This window comes from Octopus bimaculoides, chromosome 2 (assembly GCF_046866305.1).
Source record: "Octopus bimaculoides isolate indiv1 chromosome 2, ASM4686630v1, whole genome shotgun sequence".
In the NCBI taxonomy this organism is placed as follows: Eukaryota; Metazoa; Mollusca; class Cephalopoda; order Octopoda; family Octopodidae; genus Octopus; species Octopus bimaculoides.
Window position 1 is genome coordinate 40,696,677 of NC_142929.1, and position 20,000 is coordinate 40,716,676.

Genomic DNA, 20,000 nt, shown 5'->3' on the forward strand with positions numbered 1-20,000 from the left:
TTAGAAAATGAAAGTAAAGTAATGAATAATCAACATATGACCATATATCTCGTAATTTGCAAAACTTTTCATTCATAAAGAAAAGATCCAACTGGATTATATTCATATTTTCTTTCATCACCGGATGGTGAAAAAGTAAGTAATGAAGTACGTACGAAATTGAGTTTTTCTTGAGACTTCCACCGGATCGAGTCAAATACTTTATTGCCCTCACCTTGGTAATGTGCAAAACTTCAAGAACTTGAAAGTATTAACATTGGATTGCTCATACCCATACACACAACCACACACATACACACACGCACGCACGCACACATACATATGCGCGCACGCGTGTGTGTATGTGTATTTATGTTTATGTAAGGGATGGTGGTTAAAAATTCTGCTTCACAACTAACTAGTTTCAGTTACAATCATACTGGCAGACATTGCGCGAGTGCTGCCCACCTTTACCTCGGGTCAAATACAGCTTTTTGGATGAAGTTTCTTAATTGGAAATTGCGTGAAAGACAAATTGACTAATCTCTCCTATTTTAGGATAGCAGGTTTAAGCCATTGCTTAGTTTAACTTAACCACTTGGCTAGCAGTTGTCTTTGTCGAAGTACATTCTTCTGCAAGCATTCAAGGCGGTCTTCAAGCCATCATTACGAATTCTTCATTTTCTCCGGCCCTCTCGGAAGACCAAAAATAGGTCGGGTGTGCTACCATTCTCTGTCTTAAATAAATAAATGGATATTAACTGATCCGAATTTGCATTTTATAACTTTGATATTCTGTCAAAATCTTTCGAATCAACAAACCAAGTATAACAGTAATCATGAAGATAAGTTGAGATGTGAACTATTATTATCGACGTGGATTTGCAAAACTAAGCAGTTTTCTACGAATACAATTATTGAGGATATTGAATTAACATGAGAGACAGAAAAATATCGTAAGAGTGTGGGAGAAAAAGAAAGAGAATACAAATATAGGTAACAATTAAATCTTATTTACTGTCCACCATTTCTGTGCAGAAACACAGATATACTTTTACATAGAAATCTTTCGTTTTGTATGAAAATCTCTCGTTGCCAGGTATCAGTCTCATGCAGTCTCTTACAGATTTCGTTTGATTGATCTGAAACAGATAGCAGTTTCCCGCAGACACAATAACATGGACATAAAACAATACAGTCAGTCATTACACGTTTCGTTTTATCTATCGAATTGTCCCTCGCTCTCTCTCTCTCGCTCTCTCTCTCTCACTCTCTCTCTCTCTCTCTCTATCTCTCTCTCTCTCTCTTTCTCTCTCTCTCTTTCTCTCTCTCTCTTTCTCTCTCTCTCTTTATATATATATACATATATATATATATATATATATATATATATATATATATATATATATATATATATATATATATATACATATATATATGTGTGTGTGTGTGTGTACATGTATATATATGTATGTACGTACATACATATATATATATATATATATATATATATATATATATATATATATGCATATACGCTGAGTCAGTTATGCATTAGTGTATGTCTGCAGTGTATATATTGTCTATGATTGTATGTCCCTCGTTGAATCTCAATATATGTGGAATCCGAGCTGGTATCAGATGCATTGCACAGCCAACCACTGCATAACATTAACAAATCCAGAAGGAATTTCAATGCAAAAGAAAAATTTTATCAACAGAAATCATGGCATGCTTCAGAGTTCACATATTTGATGATGCATCAAGAATAAAGTATGGATGCTGCGTACGTGTGCGCATGCCCTCATGTACGTACGAAATAGTAGCTATGTTAAAACCATAGTGCGCATAGGTTTTATCGGTGTAGGCATTGTTATGTAGCTAAAAGGTTGATTTCGCAATCATCTGGTTCTGTGTTCAACACCAACGTGCTGCACTTTGTGCATTTCCCTTCAATTGTAGTCTCAGGGTGACCAAGAGCTTTTGAATAGAATTTGTTGGTCGAAATTTTTTCAAAATTCTTCCGTAGGAGATAGAGTAAGAGGGACGGAGGGCGGTAAAGAGAGAGAAAGAAAGAAAGAAAGAAAGAAAGAAAGAAAGAAAGAAAGAAAGAAAGAAAGAAAGAAAGAAAGAAATATGATGCAGACATACAGATATAGAAAGGGACGGCCAGACAAACACAAGTGCAGGCTAACATAAAGGGAGAAAAGGAGAAAGGGAGAGAAGGGGGGGGGAGAACAATTGAACAGTACTTGCGTGGTACTTGAGAGCCAATATGATCGCTAAGCACTTTTAGTTGGTCCTCCAGTGCCCCAACTTGGTCGTAATCTATTGATAAAAAAAGTATAAAGTATAAAAGTATACTAGTAGGATGTGAAGGAAATAATCATGCGAACCGTTAGTAGAAATAGATCGTAGACTCCTTAATTATCAAAATTAACTCTCAAAATCTTAACTACAGTGCCCTATCATGGCTACTGCTTCTGCCTGTAACAAGAAGTAAAAATATACTGGTTTGTTTTTATGATTATATTCCATGAATAATTAGCTTAATGCTACAGCGATATAGACTGTTCTTATATTTGTATGCTACAACGAGTTTTGACCAAATGCACAGTTTCCATCTGGAAAAAGAAAAAAGATATTGTATTTGATGTAAAATAGTATTTTGCAATCGTCTATGTATGTCACGCTTTCACTGTAGAACAAAAAAGCCGAAGGCATAATCAGTAATGCAAACGATATTTCTATTGTTCCTATTTTAAGTGAGAGATAAAGTATGGAACGAAGTCAAAGTCATAATATTATAGATAAAAATCTGTTATATGAATAATAAATAACGCGTTGGACAATTGACTGAGAGTATTTTACGTTAGATAATTATATATATATATATATATATATATATATATATATATATATATATATATATATATATATATATATATATATATATATATATATATATATATATATATATATATATATATATATATATATATATATATATATATATATATATATATATATATATATGTATAATATATATATATATATATATATATATATATATATATATATATATATATATATATATAAAGTGTAGTATATTGTCACTGAAGTGTGGCTGACCCCTAGGGGTGGATGTTACTGTTGCTTTTAGCCCCAGGAGGAAATCTCCTCCAGCTGGCTTATCAACACACGACTGTGTCCTGTTTGCCAAGGGAAGTTATCCCTCTCATCATGATCTGTAGCACGAACGGATCCGGATTTCAGGGTTATTTCCCTTCGTCGGCGTTCGATAGCCACTGACCCTGGTGAGAGAGACAAAATCCTGGCAATCTTATATCTACTTTTCCAGTGAAATTCTTCACTGATATCGAAAAGGTGAAAACAAGCAATGTTAATTCTCTAAATGAAGTATTAACAGTAACTGCACGATAAAGTGTAGTATATTGCCACTTAAGTGTGGCTGACCCCTAGGGGTGGATGTTACTGTTGCTTTTAGCCCCAGGAGGACATCTCCTCCAGCTGGCTTATCGACACACGACTGTGTCCTGTTTGCCAAGGGAAGTTATCCTTCTCATCATGATCTGTAGCACGAACGGATCCGGATTTCAGGGTTATTTCCCTTCGTCGGCGTTCGATAGCCACTGACCCTGGTGAGAGAGACAAAATCCTGGCAATCTTATATCTACTTTTCCAGTAAAATTCTTCACTGATATCGAAAAGGTGAAAACAAGCAATGTTAATTCTCTAAATGAAGTATTAACAGTAACTGCACGATAAAGTGTAGTATATTGCCACTTAAGTGTGGCTGACCCCTAGGGGTGGATGTTACTGTTGCTTTTAACCCCAGGAGGACATCTCCTCCACCTGGCTTATCGACACACGACTGTGTCCTGTTTGCCAAGGGAAGTTATCCCTCTCAACAGTAACATCCACCCCTAGGGGTCAGCCACACTTAAGTGGCAATATACTACACTTTATCGTGCAGTTACTGTTAATACTTCATTTAGAGAATTAACATTGCTTATATATATATATATGTATATATATATATATATATATATATATATATATATATATATATATATATATATGCATATATATATATATATATATGTATATATATATATATATATATATATGTATATATATATGCATATATATATATATATATATATATATATATATATATATATACATACACACACACACATATATATATGTATATATATATTATATATACATATAGAAAGAGAGAGGGGGAGGGGGAGATAGTCAGACCAGATAGACAAAGGGATGGGGAAGATATGGATATAGATATACATATATATATATATATATCTACCTGATACTTCTAGGCATCGACTAGATTATCGGATGTTGTTATACACCATTGATCTCAATGAGCTTCCAATTCTTGTTTACGTTATTCTTTTCCATTTTCGTCTCAATCGTTTAAATTAGTCGCCTTCTGCTTGTCGTGGAGACCTACTGAGTGCCTTTTAACGATTTCTTGGATACCACTCAGCACCTCCACGGGTGTCACTGACTGAAGTGAACCTTCTGGAAGGTTCAGTACAATGGAATACATGCTTTAGGTATTCTGTGATCATATCGTTCACTCCGCTCTATTTTTGAATTACTTCATTTCGGATGTTTTGCAATATTGTTCTTAACTTGGATCTGTCCCTGGTCTTTTGCAGCGTAGCCAGGCAATGTTCTTCCCTCCTCGTTTATAGTTTGACTGTTAGACATCCAGATCAGTAGCCACGTGTTAATTTTGTTTTGTAGTCCTATTCCTGTCAGCTTTGTCACCTAAATACTTTAGCGGTAGGCTACCATGTCAGCAGTCACGTGGTAATCTTTGATGTGCCTGGGTCTGTTGAGCAGCTACTGTCCTTCGTTCACTGAGGCTGTGAATAGTTCCAGTAATATGCATCTCTATCTGATTTGAAAATACAGCTGTAATACTGTGCATTGAGATTTGTCAAAGCGTTATTAACATAGTCATAGCGTAGCAGAGTATTAACATACATAGATTATGTCTTCGATTTAATGAAACTTGTTTACTACTTGCTGTGATGTGATAAAAATGAAACGCAAGAACGTTCAAAAAGGGAGAAGTAACAAGCGTAAAACAAGGTATATCGTTTCCATTGATGTTCTCTCAAAGACTGCACATTTAGTCTTATCCTATCAATATGGAATTTACACATAGTATGTCTAAACGTTACAGAAGAAAATACTATTCCAAAAGAAATTATTAAGTATGTCGTGGTTCTCTATAAGCTTTCAATAACTTTATAGGATTGAAAATAACTGTAAAACGTTCAAGGGTGCTACTAATTAATAATTATGGAATTTACAATTTGTAGGAAAATAAAAGCAGTAAGTTATATATCGACGTGAATATATCTATATTTTTTGTACGTGTATTTATACAGATTAATATCTTAGAAGTTTACTTGGTAGAATACTAAATAGCGTCATACATGAATTCGTGTGGTGCGGCGCAACAATATCAACTTGGTTTGAGCAAAGCCTTGTTCGACAGAATATTTTCTAAAGGTTTATGGCAACATAGCAAATTAATACGTTTGAATAAAGAAATACGAGAGAGGATATAATCGAGTGAAGAGAGTCTATCAAAAAGGTCAGCAGGGTAACCAGAGTGAGATTTTGAAATGAGTCGGTAATAAAGGTCTTGAATTAAACAGAAACTAAATCCTATCGACGTAGTTTTTGTCTCTAAAAGGATAATGGTCATAGAGTATATTTTAAGTATATAAATACGCACACAAATGCATGTGAGGTCCAGCTGAAACTTTCATAGGCTGACCAAGATACTTTCATGGAATGTCACTAAATGAGGTTTATTTTTCAACGTCCTCACACTTCATCCATCCGTGTTGCAGTGCTTATATTCCATTGGTGAAACGTGTTTCGTCCTCTTGGTCAAAAGCCTCCTCAACAGCAGATACAACTTCGTCATAATCGTGATAATGGTTCCCAGTCAAGTGCTTTTTCATTGTGGGAGACAGATGATAGTCATACGGGGCCAAATCAGGAGAATTAGGAGGGGGATCAACCGATTCACACACAAAGTCACACACAAAAGTCATTGAAACCAAGGACTTGTGTACTGGAACATTGTCTTGATAAAACAAGATTCCTTTCGTCAGTTTTCTTGGGTTTTTGGCCCTGGTAGCTTTTCGTAACTTACTCAGCAAGTTGGCATAGTACTCTCCATTGATAGTGTGACTCTTTTGAATAAACACAATGCCTTTTATATCCCAAAAAGTCTGAGGCCATCAACTTCCCTACATGAAACAACCTTGGCCTTGTTTGGAACAGGTGAGGATGGGTGTTTCCACTACATGGATTGTCCATTTGTTAATGGCTTAAATCATTATGCCAATACTCATTCTGGGCTAGGAAACTGTTATATCGCACGTTCGGATGACCTCTGCGCAACTACACAGTGGCTGTGTGAGCTACGAAATCCTCGTCGCCACTGTTATATCGCAATACTACACAGTGGCTGTATGGTTGAGTCGCGGTCATCCGAACGTGCGATATAACAGAAACGTTCAAGGAAACTAGTTGGGTCTGCCTCAAACAATGTTGTATTTTCCCGTAATGCGATGGTGCTCTTTTGATCAGGTCTCAGAAAACGTGACACCAACTGAGTAGAAACCTTCATTGGGCAGAATATTCTCGACTTTTTCATGGAATATTCCAATAGCATTGACTACATAATTTATAGTCAGTCACTTTTCATTTTATATTTTAAGTATATAAACACGCGCACAAATGCATGCTGAAACGTTCCTGGTGGTGGCCGTTGCAGGATGCCCAAACTTAGGGTCATCTTCAAGCCTCCCTCTTCCCCTCTTAAATTCAGTTACACACTTTTGTATTGTTGATAAAGTTGGAGCATCATACCCAAATGTTGCAACAGCGTCAACATGAATATTCTCGTGAGGTACAGCTTTCTTTGTGGGAGATCGATAACATCACGATGCCAAATTTTGTCCATTTTCATGAGAAGTCGCTACTAGATACTTTTGAAGCTGTGAAATCTTGCATGTATTAATTGTATTAATTTCAACGTTATCTGCGTTGTTTCTTTATAAGGAAACTGGCATCTGATTGTTCTTGCTTTTCTTACTTTACCTGTATTTTTAATCCTCAGGGAGATTTAGGAGAAATGTAAAACGTGAACATGTTAGGAAGGTTGAGAAACGTTTCCGAAATAGCAAAGAGCACACATATGGGCGCCTTCACAGTACTAAGTTACACTATATCTGTGTTATAGCATATATACATATTCTTTTCTACTCTAGGCACAAAGCCCAAAATTTTAGGGAAGGGGGCCACTCGATTAGATCGACCCCAGTACGCAATTGGTACTTAATTTATCGACTCCGAAAGGATGAACCGCAAAGTTGACCTCGGTGGAATTTGAACTCAGAACGTAAAGACGGACGGAATACCGCGAAGCATTTCGCCCGGCGTGCTAACGTTTCTGCCAGCTCGCCCCCTTAATATATAAATATTACATATGTGTGTGTGTGTGTGTGTGTGTGGTGGCCCAATGGCCCAATGGCCCAATGGTTAGGGCAGCGGATTCGCGGTCGGAGGATCGCGGTTTCGATTCCCAGACCGTGCATTGTGAGTGTTTATTGAGCGAAAACACCTAAGCTTCACGAGGCTCCGGCAGGAGGTGGTTGCGATCCCTGCTGTACTCTTTCGTCCCGTCCAGCTGGTGGGGAACAGATACGCTATAGAAGCCGGGAAACCGGGCCCATGAGCCTGGCTAGGCTTTGAAAGGTTGCATAAAAATATATATATATATAATTTTCAATTAATAATAAAAGGGTAAAATTAATTAATTAAATTAATTAATCAATCAATTAATTAATAATTTTACCAAGTAGATCGGTACGTTAAAATAACCTTTATAGGTAAAATTTATACAAATATTCTGTAATTATAAACATAATTATGATTAGGGGTCAGTTGATTGCTTCACTGCATACTGAATTTAGAAATAGGAGTTAAAAATTCCTTTTCTACTACCGTAAGATTCTCCCAGACAGGAACACACTTTTTTTACGGTAGTAGAAAGGGAATTTTTAACTCCTATTTCTAAATTCGGTATGTGGTGAAGCAATTAGCTGACCCAAAATTATAATTATGTTTGTAATTATAGAATATTTGTGTGTATATATATATATATATATATATATACATTCATATAAGAATAATGATTAATTTTATGTAAGTTCTAGTGTAGCTTTATCACGTTACTTTCACTGATTTTATAGTTATTAAATATCAAGCCAAATCTTAAATATTTTAGGATCGCCAATCTGACTAGCTCTGAAACTTTCTAGAAATAGAGCAACAGCTACTATCTCACGTAAGTTATTGCAGTTAGTAGAAAAAATTACTCTAAATTGATGAAAATTAATCACCCATTCTTCTTACCAACCAGTTAAATTTTCTTTAGACCCATTTTATAGTTATGACAGCTGAACAAGAAATTGTTATCTACCCATTAGTTTGTTCCTGTTACGCAGTTGCTGCTGCCAATATTCTTTTGTATATGTGTAATACAAGAACCAATGACGTCTATTTATGAGCTAGATTTTCTTAATCTCTTTCCTTCGTTCTGAGAGCTTCTTAGAATAGAAATATTTCATTGAAAATATTGAATACCATTCACAAAGACGCCTCATTCTTCCATCACATGATAATTAGATCTGTTGTTGGCATATCAATCAAAAGGTGATATGACGAACACAACTTTGGCATGTTAAGCTTTATATAAATTATACGAAACAGCAGTTCGCTAGAATCTGTATTATTTCTCTAGAATTCTTTGTATGAGTTTGTTTGTAGCTATTTGCGTACGTATTTTTTGATGTGTGTAGTATGTGTACGTGTATGCGTGTACGTGTACTGAACATCTCAGTTGTTGTCTGCCAACACTTATTTAGTATATTCAAGTAAATATTTTTGCCAAAGTATAAGTAGTTAAAATATTTTTTCTCTGAAAATGTATTATAATTATCAGGTAGTTTAAGCATAATACCCTTTCATACCGAAGAATACTGTGATAGCAGTTACTATGCATATTATAAAATGCCACAATGGGATATTTTTTAGTACGACACTGTCATAATCATTTCAAAGTAGATAAAATTAACTCGGAAATGACAAAACTAAAAGTCCTGCACTTTTAACAACTAGAATACAACATAGATTACAGAGTCAAAGTGGGATGTGCTTGTTTTGGAACCTAATTTTAACTGTAAGACGCAGTAAGACGCTCTAAGATGCTTCAAGATTTAAGGGACTTGTCCATTCACATGTCAGAACGTCAAGAAGAGATTAAGAAATAAAGATCGACATTGCCTAGAGTCGTAAATATAGCTTGATGCATTCTTATGTGGAATCAGTGAGAGAGGGAGAAAAATAAATGGTTTGCATGCAGACTCTCTACGAGTGCGATTGTTTGTAATAAACACAATTTTCCTTGTTTTAATTAAAATATCAAATCAGATATCTACATGAATGTAGAATGAGAGGGTGGGTGAATACGTTTTGTTGTAAATTTCTGACATAGTTTCAATCAATCAAATGTTCTAAATGAAGAGAAATGATTTATTCACTGCCTGGCCACATTTATATAACTATATATGTATATCTATATATGCAAGTGTATATATACGTGTATGTGTGTATGTGTGTGTGTGTGTGTGTGTGTGTGTGTGCATATACAGATATATATTTATGCGTGTGTCTGTGTATCTGTGTCTATGAGTCTGTGTGTTTACATGTGTCTGCGCGCGTGTGTCTGTGTCTGTGTGTTTGCTTGTATATGTATGTATAATTGTCATTTTGTCTTCAAGCAATTACTGAATTATCGAGAACCAGTACATTTGTATAAAAAGGAAAAAAAAACACAAACACCTTAGCTTTCCATCCTAATCATTCAATTCCATCACACAGTAGAAATTGCAATAATAAACAATGAGTAAATAAGAAAAAAAAAATACTCAACGAAAAATTATCTACTTTCATCGATTTCAACGCTAAAATATTTTGCTTAGGGCAGTCATTTCTTTCTTGTCGTTGTGTCTGGGTTTTTTTTTGTGTGTTTTTTTTGTGTGTTTTTTTTTCCTCTTTCTTTTGTCTTTTATTTCGATAATACATCTTTCAGAGAAATATGTTTTACGTCAATCGACATTATTACTGAATCTGTTTAGTAGAATCACACCAATTGGAACACATTTATATGTCGCAAATCTTTTCATTTCTTTGTATTCACGTAATAGAATATCAATGAAATATACCTTGTTTCTTCCATCATTTCTCCGAACTATCAAAACTACTTAACTAAGTCGATTTATTTCATTTCTTTCTATCATTCTTTATCAATTTATCGTTCTAGACTCAAGAAAGAAGAGGTCCGTATAAGATCCAGGGCAGAACTTCTGGAAATGAGAGAGCAATGGCGAAGGTTATTATCTTTTTATAACAATTTATTCATATATCCTACATTCATTTTTATCAATGTCATTCTATTGATGATTCTTCCTTTCTTATTTTACCTACTTATTTCTTCCTACATTCTATCCTAAAATGTATCGTGTTCAATTTCTGCATCATTTTACTACCATATAATTGAAAACAATATATTTAATTAAATCCTTTTAAAAATATTTTAGACAACGTCAATCCGAAACTGCAAATCTTTCGTGAGTTGAAATTTGATGTACTTCTAAAACTGATAATAATATAGCGGAATGCTGTGTCTTGGTTTTAATGCTTGCTTTAATAACGGTAGAATGGTAGAATGGTAGTGTTTTGCTTATATCACATATATATATATATATACATATATTTATGTATATGTATATAACATTCAGTAGACATCATACGTAGAATGTTGTTGGCTAGTAGTTTTGAATTTTCAATAAGTTGATATTTTTTCAGATTTATGAACACAATGTATATGAATGAAAAATAATGTGTGTATATATGTATATATATATATATTTATATATACGTATAATATACGATATATATAATATATATATATGTATTATACGATATATATAATTTATATATACATATATATGTATACACGCAAACACACACACACACACACACACACACACACACACACATATTAGCATAGTGTAGTTTGAGTGAAGCCTTTTGTGATAGTTGAGGTTAAAATTGAAGTTGTAGAAAAGCCAATACAATGCAGCTTGAAATATTGGAGTGAAAAGATGAGTAATGAAGACAAAACAATTGTTCACACTTTACCGTATATTACTGTACTTCGCGCCTAATGTCCTCGTTCTTCACGTGAAAATGGAACATTGTGTTCAACTGGTATTTTTACTCACATGTGTGAAAGAGTTTGGAGGATGGTATTTGCGAGTTGGAAACAAAAAATAGCTAAGAGGTATGCACACACTGCACAACCTGCCTATTTACGATTTGAACATGTTCTCGAAAGCCTCTGTAACTGCTGCAACACATACAATGAATACACCGTTCGAAAGCTACATTTACTCATCAAGCAACACGTGAGATCAGACATGTGCACACGCAATTCATTCAAACAATAAATAAAAGAAAAGCCACATTCGAAACACATTAAGACAACAGAATGTAACATCGGCCATTTAAGGTCATGAGGTCCATCAAAGCTATCGATCAACAACAAACGAGAATTACGTAAGGTAAATTGTTTATCGTAAGTATACCATTCTATACATGCCCACAATTCCAAGTCCACTTCCTCCTATATATCTAAACAAAAAACTTAGCAACACGACACTATCCTACGTTTTCTCCAACCGCGGAGTTATTAACCTCGAAATATCGGAAAATGAGGTAAAGTGTAAGACGCTGGTTTTGTTAACATTACTTGATTACCACTGTATTTTCGTTCCTATATTTCAATTGGCATTGTATTGGTTTTCGAACATCTTTTTAACTCGATATATGTGTCGTTCATTACAATTTGATATATGGTTCTGCGTATTGTATATCTTACAATTGTCTATACCTCATACCTTTTCTCTCGCTCTCTGACTTTTCTTCCTTTTTATATATGTATGCACACACACACACACACACTCATATATATACATATATATATATATGCGTGTGTATATTGTGAATATATATATATATATATATATATATAGGGATTCAGAAATACATGCATACATACATTTATAAATATATGATATACACACATACATGTCTGCTCTCTTAATTCACGCTTTTTTATAGAGTGAAATATATCTTACCTATTACTTCATTTTATATGCATTTATGGGCATACATGCTCGTACACATACACATATACCAATTAATTATGTACCTGCAAAGGAAGAATTTCCAGCAACTGATTTCTAACAACTGTTCTGATTTATCGAATCGCGTCGTCTGTTTTGTGGTGGTTATTGTTCTTGTTCTTGTTTTTTTTGTTGTTTTTTTTTGATAAACAGAGAATATTTGTGCAACATTCTAGATACAGGATGATAGTATCAGAGTTATAGAAATTTGATGACTATTCAACGTTTTGAGAACATGTGCAAACTGTTCCTAAAAATCTTATTTTAAGCTCGTTTCCTCTTGAAAAGATTCAATCTAATGGAATATCTTATGAATTCTCATTGAACATGAAGCTAAATAGCACCATAGATCGCCTTCGGCGTTAAAGAAATGGTATAGTATTATGCTATATCACAAATATGTACCTCTAGCAACTTTGTGCAACTGCCACGAAGTTTTGATGTTCCATATTACACATTGAATATACGCTTTTAAAGGGTAGCATGGATCTCGTTTTGTGGGAATATTCACGTTATTTTATTTGCAAGTTAGTATTTTGTCTGGCATCCCACTACCATGGCAATAATTTCTATCACACTAATTACCATACATTATATATCTCCTTCTTTAATTATTATTATCCTTATTATTCTACAGCTGTATAACAGTCAGCTCAACATGCTTAGCGTCATTCTGTCCGGCTTTATGTTATGAGTTCAAATCCCGCCAAAATCGACTTTGCCTTTCATCCCTTCGGAGTCGACGAAATAAGTACCCGACACGCACTGGGATTGATGTAATCGGCAAGTCCCCTCCCACAAAATTTCAGGCCTTGTGCCTAAAGTAGAAAGGATTGTTATATTAAAACTTAACTCATAAACTAGATTCAAATGTAGTTCATAGAAATGGCTAAAATCAACAAATTTGTGGGTACTTTTTACATGAAGAATCCATGAATGAATTCATTGAGGGATGTACATATTGCTTTGCAAGATAAGGAAGCATTCGTTAAATATGACGTACTTCTGATCCTAAAGCCCCTTTTCTTGACTGTGATTCTATACAATCTAACCGCGCTGCGCAGCAATTGTAATGGTGGTGAGCACAATCGACGCTTTGTTCAGTTAATATTTCATTGTATCGACTCGGCCGTCTGCAGTTCTAGTGATAAAGTCACGCAAATAACTAAACTGGAATATAACTAACGTCCAATATATGAGCCAATAAAGTAAATTCAGAATAAATCCCATCGCAGTGTAAAATGTTTCGTAGCAAAGTAATTATCTATAAAAACATACCGTGAAGAATGTTGGAGCATAGACATTCTGGGAGTTTTCTAATAAGCTTTCACATGCTGAAGATACAGAGTTTGGGTCAAATATGCCCACTCCCAATCTTAGAAAAGATCAACATATCAATAATGCATAACTGTCATGCTTTTTTTACACACAATTCCATTAGTAGAACTTTAAGTTTTCGTGTTTAAACAAACATTCAGTAAATGTCAAGGGAAGAATGCGCTAGACGAGATTGATTAAGAACATATACGGTTTATTGATTTTGCTTGTAATAATTTTATCATAAGTCTGTGTAAACAGCAAGTGAATAAATCAAGTTATTCTATACTTTCATAAACATTCCCTCCTGATTTTATTCTAAAACAAATCAAAAAAATCTACTTTTGATAAAATATTAGGAATTCAAAACATTAAAAAAATATTGCATATATCACCAAAGAGTGAATGATGTTCTCATCCTGAATATTTCAACTTACAATTTACATAGATTCGATTATATATATATATGTGTGCGTGTGTGTGTGTGTGTGTGTGTGTGTGTGTGTGTGTGTGTGTGTGCGTGCGCGCGCGCGTGTGTGTATAGGTATGTTTGCATATATGTGTACACACATATGTATGTACATACGTGCAAGACTTGGAGAGGGTTATGTTCCACCAGGTCTAAATTGCCCAACCCAGCGCCCCGACGACTCCATCAGGGACTTCACGAACAATGGCATGACATAGTATGGCATGGAATGACAAGGTATGGTCTATATTTACTAATATATGGGTGGTGGATGAATGAATGCATGGATGAATAGATGAACGTGTGTACGTAAGTATGGAGTAATCACCTTATCAACCAACTGATGTTCGTAAATAATAATGACCTGAATTACTATTTTCTTCTGAAGATCTGGCATTTCAATGTTATTATATAATCATCTACGTAACCATTACTGCATGACATACTAGACGTTGCTTATGAAAGACGCGTAAAAATTGCAATTTATGATGTTATCATGAAGTTCTTTGATTCTCCTGTTTATTACATTAGCAACAAATGTCACGTGGATATAAAAGTAGACGTTTGAGTTACGGGTAAAATCCGCTGGACGGGTTTTCTCACAGTTTCCTTCTTCACAATTTCCCAAACAGTTCATGGCTCAAATTACAACGAAACACACATTTCCAAATTGCCATACTGTAGCACCGAACACTTGGCCTTTTTATTAAAAAGTGAACTAATTCTTAACTATTCTCCCATTCTGTGTATATATACATACATATATATGTGTGTGTGTGTGTGTGTGTGTGTGTGTGTGTGTGTGTGTGTGTGTGTGTGTGTGTGCGTGCGTGCGTGTGTGCGTGCGCGCGTGTGTGTGTGTGTGTGTGTGTGTGTGTGTGTGTGTGTGTGTGTGTGTGATACGTATATATGTACATATTTATGAATGTATGTAAGTCTACATATATATATATTCTATACTAAACTGTCCGACAAACGGGAACGTGAAACTCTGAGTAATAGTTTTTGTGATATTTTTGCTGCTTTTAATAAAGCATATTACTCTACCTCTGGTATTCGAATACTATTTTTTCCACCTTGTTTCGCATTTATGTGCTTACTGTGGCATATATATATATATATATATATATATATATATATATATATATATATATATATATATATGTTCTACAAATCCAGAGATTTTAAGGTGCATTACAAATGGCTTCCAAGCCGGAAGTAAACTTACCTTACACTGTTTCGATGGCATTGGTCAAGAAATTGAATAAAATGATTATGCATAACTAACGTTAATCCCCTTTTGGAACGTCTTTTTTAACCAGTATTTCTAACAACTACTAGTATTTAGCATTGTAAACAAAATATTTCTCTTATTAACTGAAAGGTTCTCGGTTTCAACATGTTATAACACTTCTTTAATCAGTCCTAGGAATATGAGAGACCCTTTCGACTACAATTTTATTTGAACATATACTGAGTTAATTTGCAGTGAAATATGTTGTAACGCATTCTGTTCATGGTTACCACTATTAATATTAACATCGCACAAAGCAATATACAGATTTTCTGTTATTGGAAACAAGTTTAGACATTTTTCGGGAGCTGTTTTAGATCATTGAATCAATGTTACTGGTACATACTTTACTGACGACAGAGAAAGGGTAAAAATTCAGACAGGCTTTAGTTGGATTTGAAATCAGAAAGCTATTCCTATTACTGGTTCGTTAGCTCATGTTTCGAGCAAAACACTGAATTTGTAATAAGTAAAGGGCTGGTTTCTAGTGAAACATTGGCATGCTACTGTTTTCTAACTAACTTCGCATGTTTAAAATTTTAATCTAGATCGGTTACAGTTGAGCTTAGATGAAAGAAACAGGATGCTGCAGCGCATTTAGTCAAGTGTTGAAGCTTTTCTGTTCCATCTTTTCGTTTTCCAACAAACTCAGTTAAATACCGCTATTAACGACTCAACTCTCAACTTTCTACGTCGAAAATACTCATATAGTTTGGAGAAAGACACACCTTTGGATTAACGGAATCATTGAGATTAAATTTTTACTGAAAGTAACATAAGAAAAATAAATCAACTAACTGAATTCAATCTATTCTGAGATTTAAAATTCAGCAATTCGGTGTTTGGTCATGTCTTCGAAAAGATCGTAGAAAATGTTTGTACTAATCAGTAAGAGTAAAACATTCATTATTTTTGTGATAATGGGCAAACTGTTCTTCAACAGATCCTTCTTGAACAAACTAAAAATTTTCTATCCACGTCGCGAACCAGTTTTGTTGACAGAGCAGATCATTAATCAATATTTAGAGTATAATGTTCTTTAGATCAGATGCTTCGAAATTTAAATGCGAGAAGCTTTGTATGCATATCGTCACATGGAAAGAAAAGCCGACTTAGATTACATAATGGTTATTTTTTTATGCGGAGTTGTTAACATTTCGTTAATTCAGTTCTCCGACATTAGCCGAGTTTCGAACATTTCCAGTGAAAATTGATGAGGAAATACTACTTATACAGTCTCTGTAAGATCATATTAGGAATTAATTTATAGTTTTTCAAATAATGCATATAATCAACATAATTTGAAACACAAGGAAAATGGTGTTGTTAAAAGGGGTGGCCTAATATTGAGCAGGAGATAAGCTCACGATGGACAGGAATTACAAATGAGTTCTGATACTTGATTAAAGCAAATTCACTACCTTAAACAAAAATATGTTTTTGATGCCATTCACCTATTTGTCTGTGGTTCTTGTTTCTTTCAAACAATATGAGAAGTGCAAAATCACATTCAGATCCTAATTTGCCCCACAATTATGCCATGAAGAAGCAAGAAAATGTATTTGCTTCAATTTTCAGTCGCAGCCACTTCAGTTCATTTACAGTCAACGCTTTTTAGAAAAATGAAATTCTAATCCCTCTACCCTATGAAATCTAAGTTTGTGTTCGTACGTAAGAAATCAAGTTAACTAAGTAGAACTGTAAGGCAATTATTTGAAATACGCTATATTTGCTTTTAATGTAAGTCATTATTCTCCAATTTTCAAGTGAATATATTTTTATTTTTTACGTAACAGTAATTTTCTCCAATCAAATTTCATGCCATTTGAAATCCATTTCTAAAATATATTAGCAACGTAAATAACAAGTAAATGCTACAGAAAAACAGCCAAATTGAAAATCGGACTCAGACCTTAGCAAGCATACATTTTATTTAAAACATGTCTCTCAAGTTCCACTCTTCGCTTTCATTTCTAATATTAGAATAAAAAGCAACACTGAACAGTAAATTAGAAACTTCAGTAGTCAGGCAATATCGATAACAATATTTAGCTTCGTTTCTTTACATTTTGAGTTCAGATTCCGTCGAAGCTAACTTCGTCTTCAATGTTTTGGAGTCGATTAAATAAGATGCCCGCTAAATACTGGGATCGATATAAACGACTCTACCCGAAAATATATGAGCTTGTGTTTATGTTAAAAGTCAATATAATCAAAAATCTTTGGATTCTATAAGGATTGTTCAACGAATAAATGTGGCATTCTAACATTTATTGTATTAGCGTAGACTAGAATAGAAACTTGACCGTAAATTAATCACACTAAACATAACTGTAAGATATGCGTTAATTTTAAATTGTTCAATGCCTGTTAATTTCATCTCCAATCTGTTTATCTTTCTCTTCTCTCGTCATTTTACAAATGTCGTTGTCTCTCTTTAGATCTTCTTTGCGTTTATAAACATGCGCTTAAGTTCCTCCTGACAGTAGTGCGACGGACAAAATGCCTTATAGCTTTTAGTTATGGTTCTTTACATAGCTCAAATATCAATGGTATGAACTTGGCCTTTTAGCCTTCCAGAATCAGTAAAATACAGCCTCAGGCATGTGCTGGAGTCATTCTTATTTCTTTATTGCCCACAAGGGACTAAACACAGAGGGGACAAACAAGAACAGACAAAGGTATTAAGTCGATTACATCGACTCCAGTGCGTAACTGGTACTTAATTTATCGACCCCGAAAGGATGAAAGGCAAAGTCGACCTCGGCGGAATTTGAACTCAGAACGTAACGGCAGACGAAATACCGCTGAGCATTTCGTCTGGCGTGCTAACGTTTCTGCCAGCTCGCCGCCTTTAAGAGTGTCGCGAAAGGTATGGCTGGAAGCCCAACTTTCCGAGTTCTTTTACAGGTCTTAGAAAACATGAAGGACCGTTGCAATAAGTGTGTGAAGCTGAGAGGGGAATACATTGAATAAAATCATTCTTATCCGCTTTACTCTCCCCTAAAATTTATGGGTGACACCTACCTGTTAGAAATCAATAGGAAAACTAGAGCCTATCTGGTGGGATTCCATGAGTCATTGTCATATAAAAATCAGTATCAGATTACAATTTGTAACATCTATTTGAATGGTTATTTTCAGAGAAAGAGAATGACTAGAGAGTAATGATAAAGAAGATAGAAAAGAAGAGTTTGAAAAAAGTTAGAAATGGCGAACAAGAAAGAGACAGTGAAAGAAACAGAAAAATCGAGTAGTGTTAATAGAGGCCATCTGTAATGAAAAGAAAAGAAAGAGAAAAAAAAGGACAATTTGAGAACGACAAATAAAAAGTTGGAACTTAAGCTGTAAAAGACAACGCGACTTTATGACGAAGTGAAAGGTGAAAGCGATAAAAACAAGGAGGAAGCAGTAGAAATAGATAATGTGATAAAAAGAAATGGAAGAAAACTGACAGAAAAATTAAAAGAAAATATTGTGGAAGATAACAAATTGGTAGTGTATATAAGGAGAAAGACGAGAATGTCAGATGTGTTGGAAAGATTAGAAATATGAAACGATATAGCTTAACAATTTAAACGAAGTTTTATAAGACAAGAATCTCCTCGGAAAGGATTTTACAGTAAACGTATTTAATTAATCGAGAGACTGTAGCGCCCATTATTCTAATCATATTAGGGTTTAGAATCAAATGTGTGGTTTGCTTTTGAATCTAGATGAAATCTAATCTGGCGCTGCTCAGTAAAATTTATATGAATATCACATAGAGTGATCACATTGCTGGCTCTAAACCCTGAGATGGTGTTCACTCAGAAGAAACAGGAAATTGTAACGTTTATGACTTTTCGATTGTCATTAGTGTTATAATTGAAATCAAATAACTGTTACTCTAATCGATATTTCATGTAGAATAAATAACTGATTAATGTAACCACGAAGCCGGAGATTTTATGGGATGCTAAAAGAGAAATCCTGAAGATGAAATATATTAGGGATGTAGGTGAACTGAAATATTTACAACCAAGTAATTAAGCGGTACTATTGTTACGTTATAAAAATGGGAGCTTATCGTTATTCTAATGCACTTGTCGTGCTAGCGGACGTAGTTTTTATTCCACAAGGAGAACTTTTGTCTAACCCGTATAGTAGTAGTATGAATTTTATTATATTCATCAAAGAAATTAGAGATGTAAACTACGGAAACAAACATTATTAGAGGAACACAAAACTAAAACTAGAAAAACTACGAGGGGTGCTGAAATGTTCCTGACTTTGGATAAAGGAAAATACGGGAGGATCGGTTGAGTATGATTTTATTCAATGTATTCCCCTCTCAGCTTCACACACTTATTGCAACGGTCCTTCATGTTTTCTAAGACCTGTAAAAGAACTCGGAAAGTTGGGCTTCCAGCCATACCTTTCGCGACACTCTTAAAGCCAGGACGTTTTCAATACCCCATCGTAGATGTTATTCGAGAAACATGAGATGCCATACTTTCCAGTTCATCGTCCAGTTGTTTGTTCCATTTGCAGTCGCTTTAAT

At 34.4% G+C, this 20,000-nt stretch overlaps 1 protein-coding gene across 20 annotated transcripts in view; it reads left to right on the forward strand.

Moving 5' to 3' along the window:
* Window positions 1-20,000, forward strand: part of LOC106884224 (GTPase-activating Rap/Ran-GAP domain-like protein 3) — a 1,447,782-nt gene that overhangs the window by 714,118 nt on the left and 713,664 nt on the right. For 13 of the 20 annotated variants that reach the window (XM_089343952.1, XM_089343984.1, XM_089343959.1 and 10 more), the window contains 2 exons: window positions 10,451-10,519; window positions 10,728-10,757. In XM_089343952.1, coding sequence (XP_089200078.1) covers window positions 10,451-10,519; window positions 10,728-10,757 — 99 coding nt within the window. The remainder of the gene's footprint in view (window positions 1-10,450; window positions 10,520-10,727; window positions 10,758-20,000) is intronic. The other 7 variants (XM_089343968.1, XM_089343975.1, XM_089344005.1 and 4 more) reach the window with 1 other exon arrangement.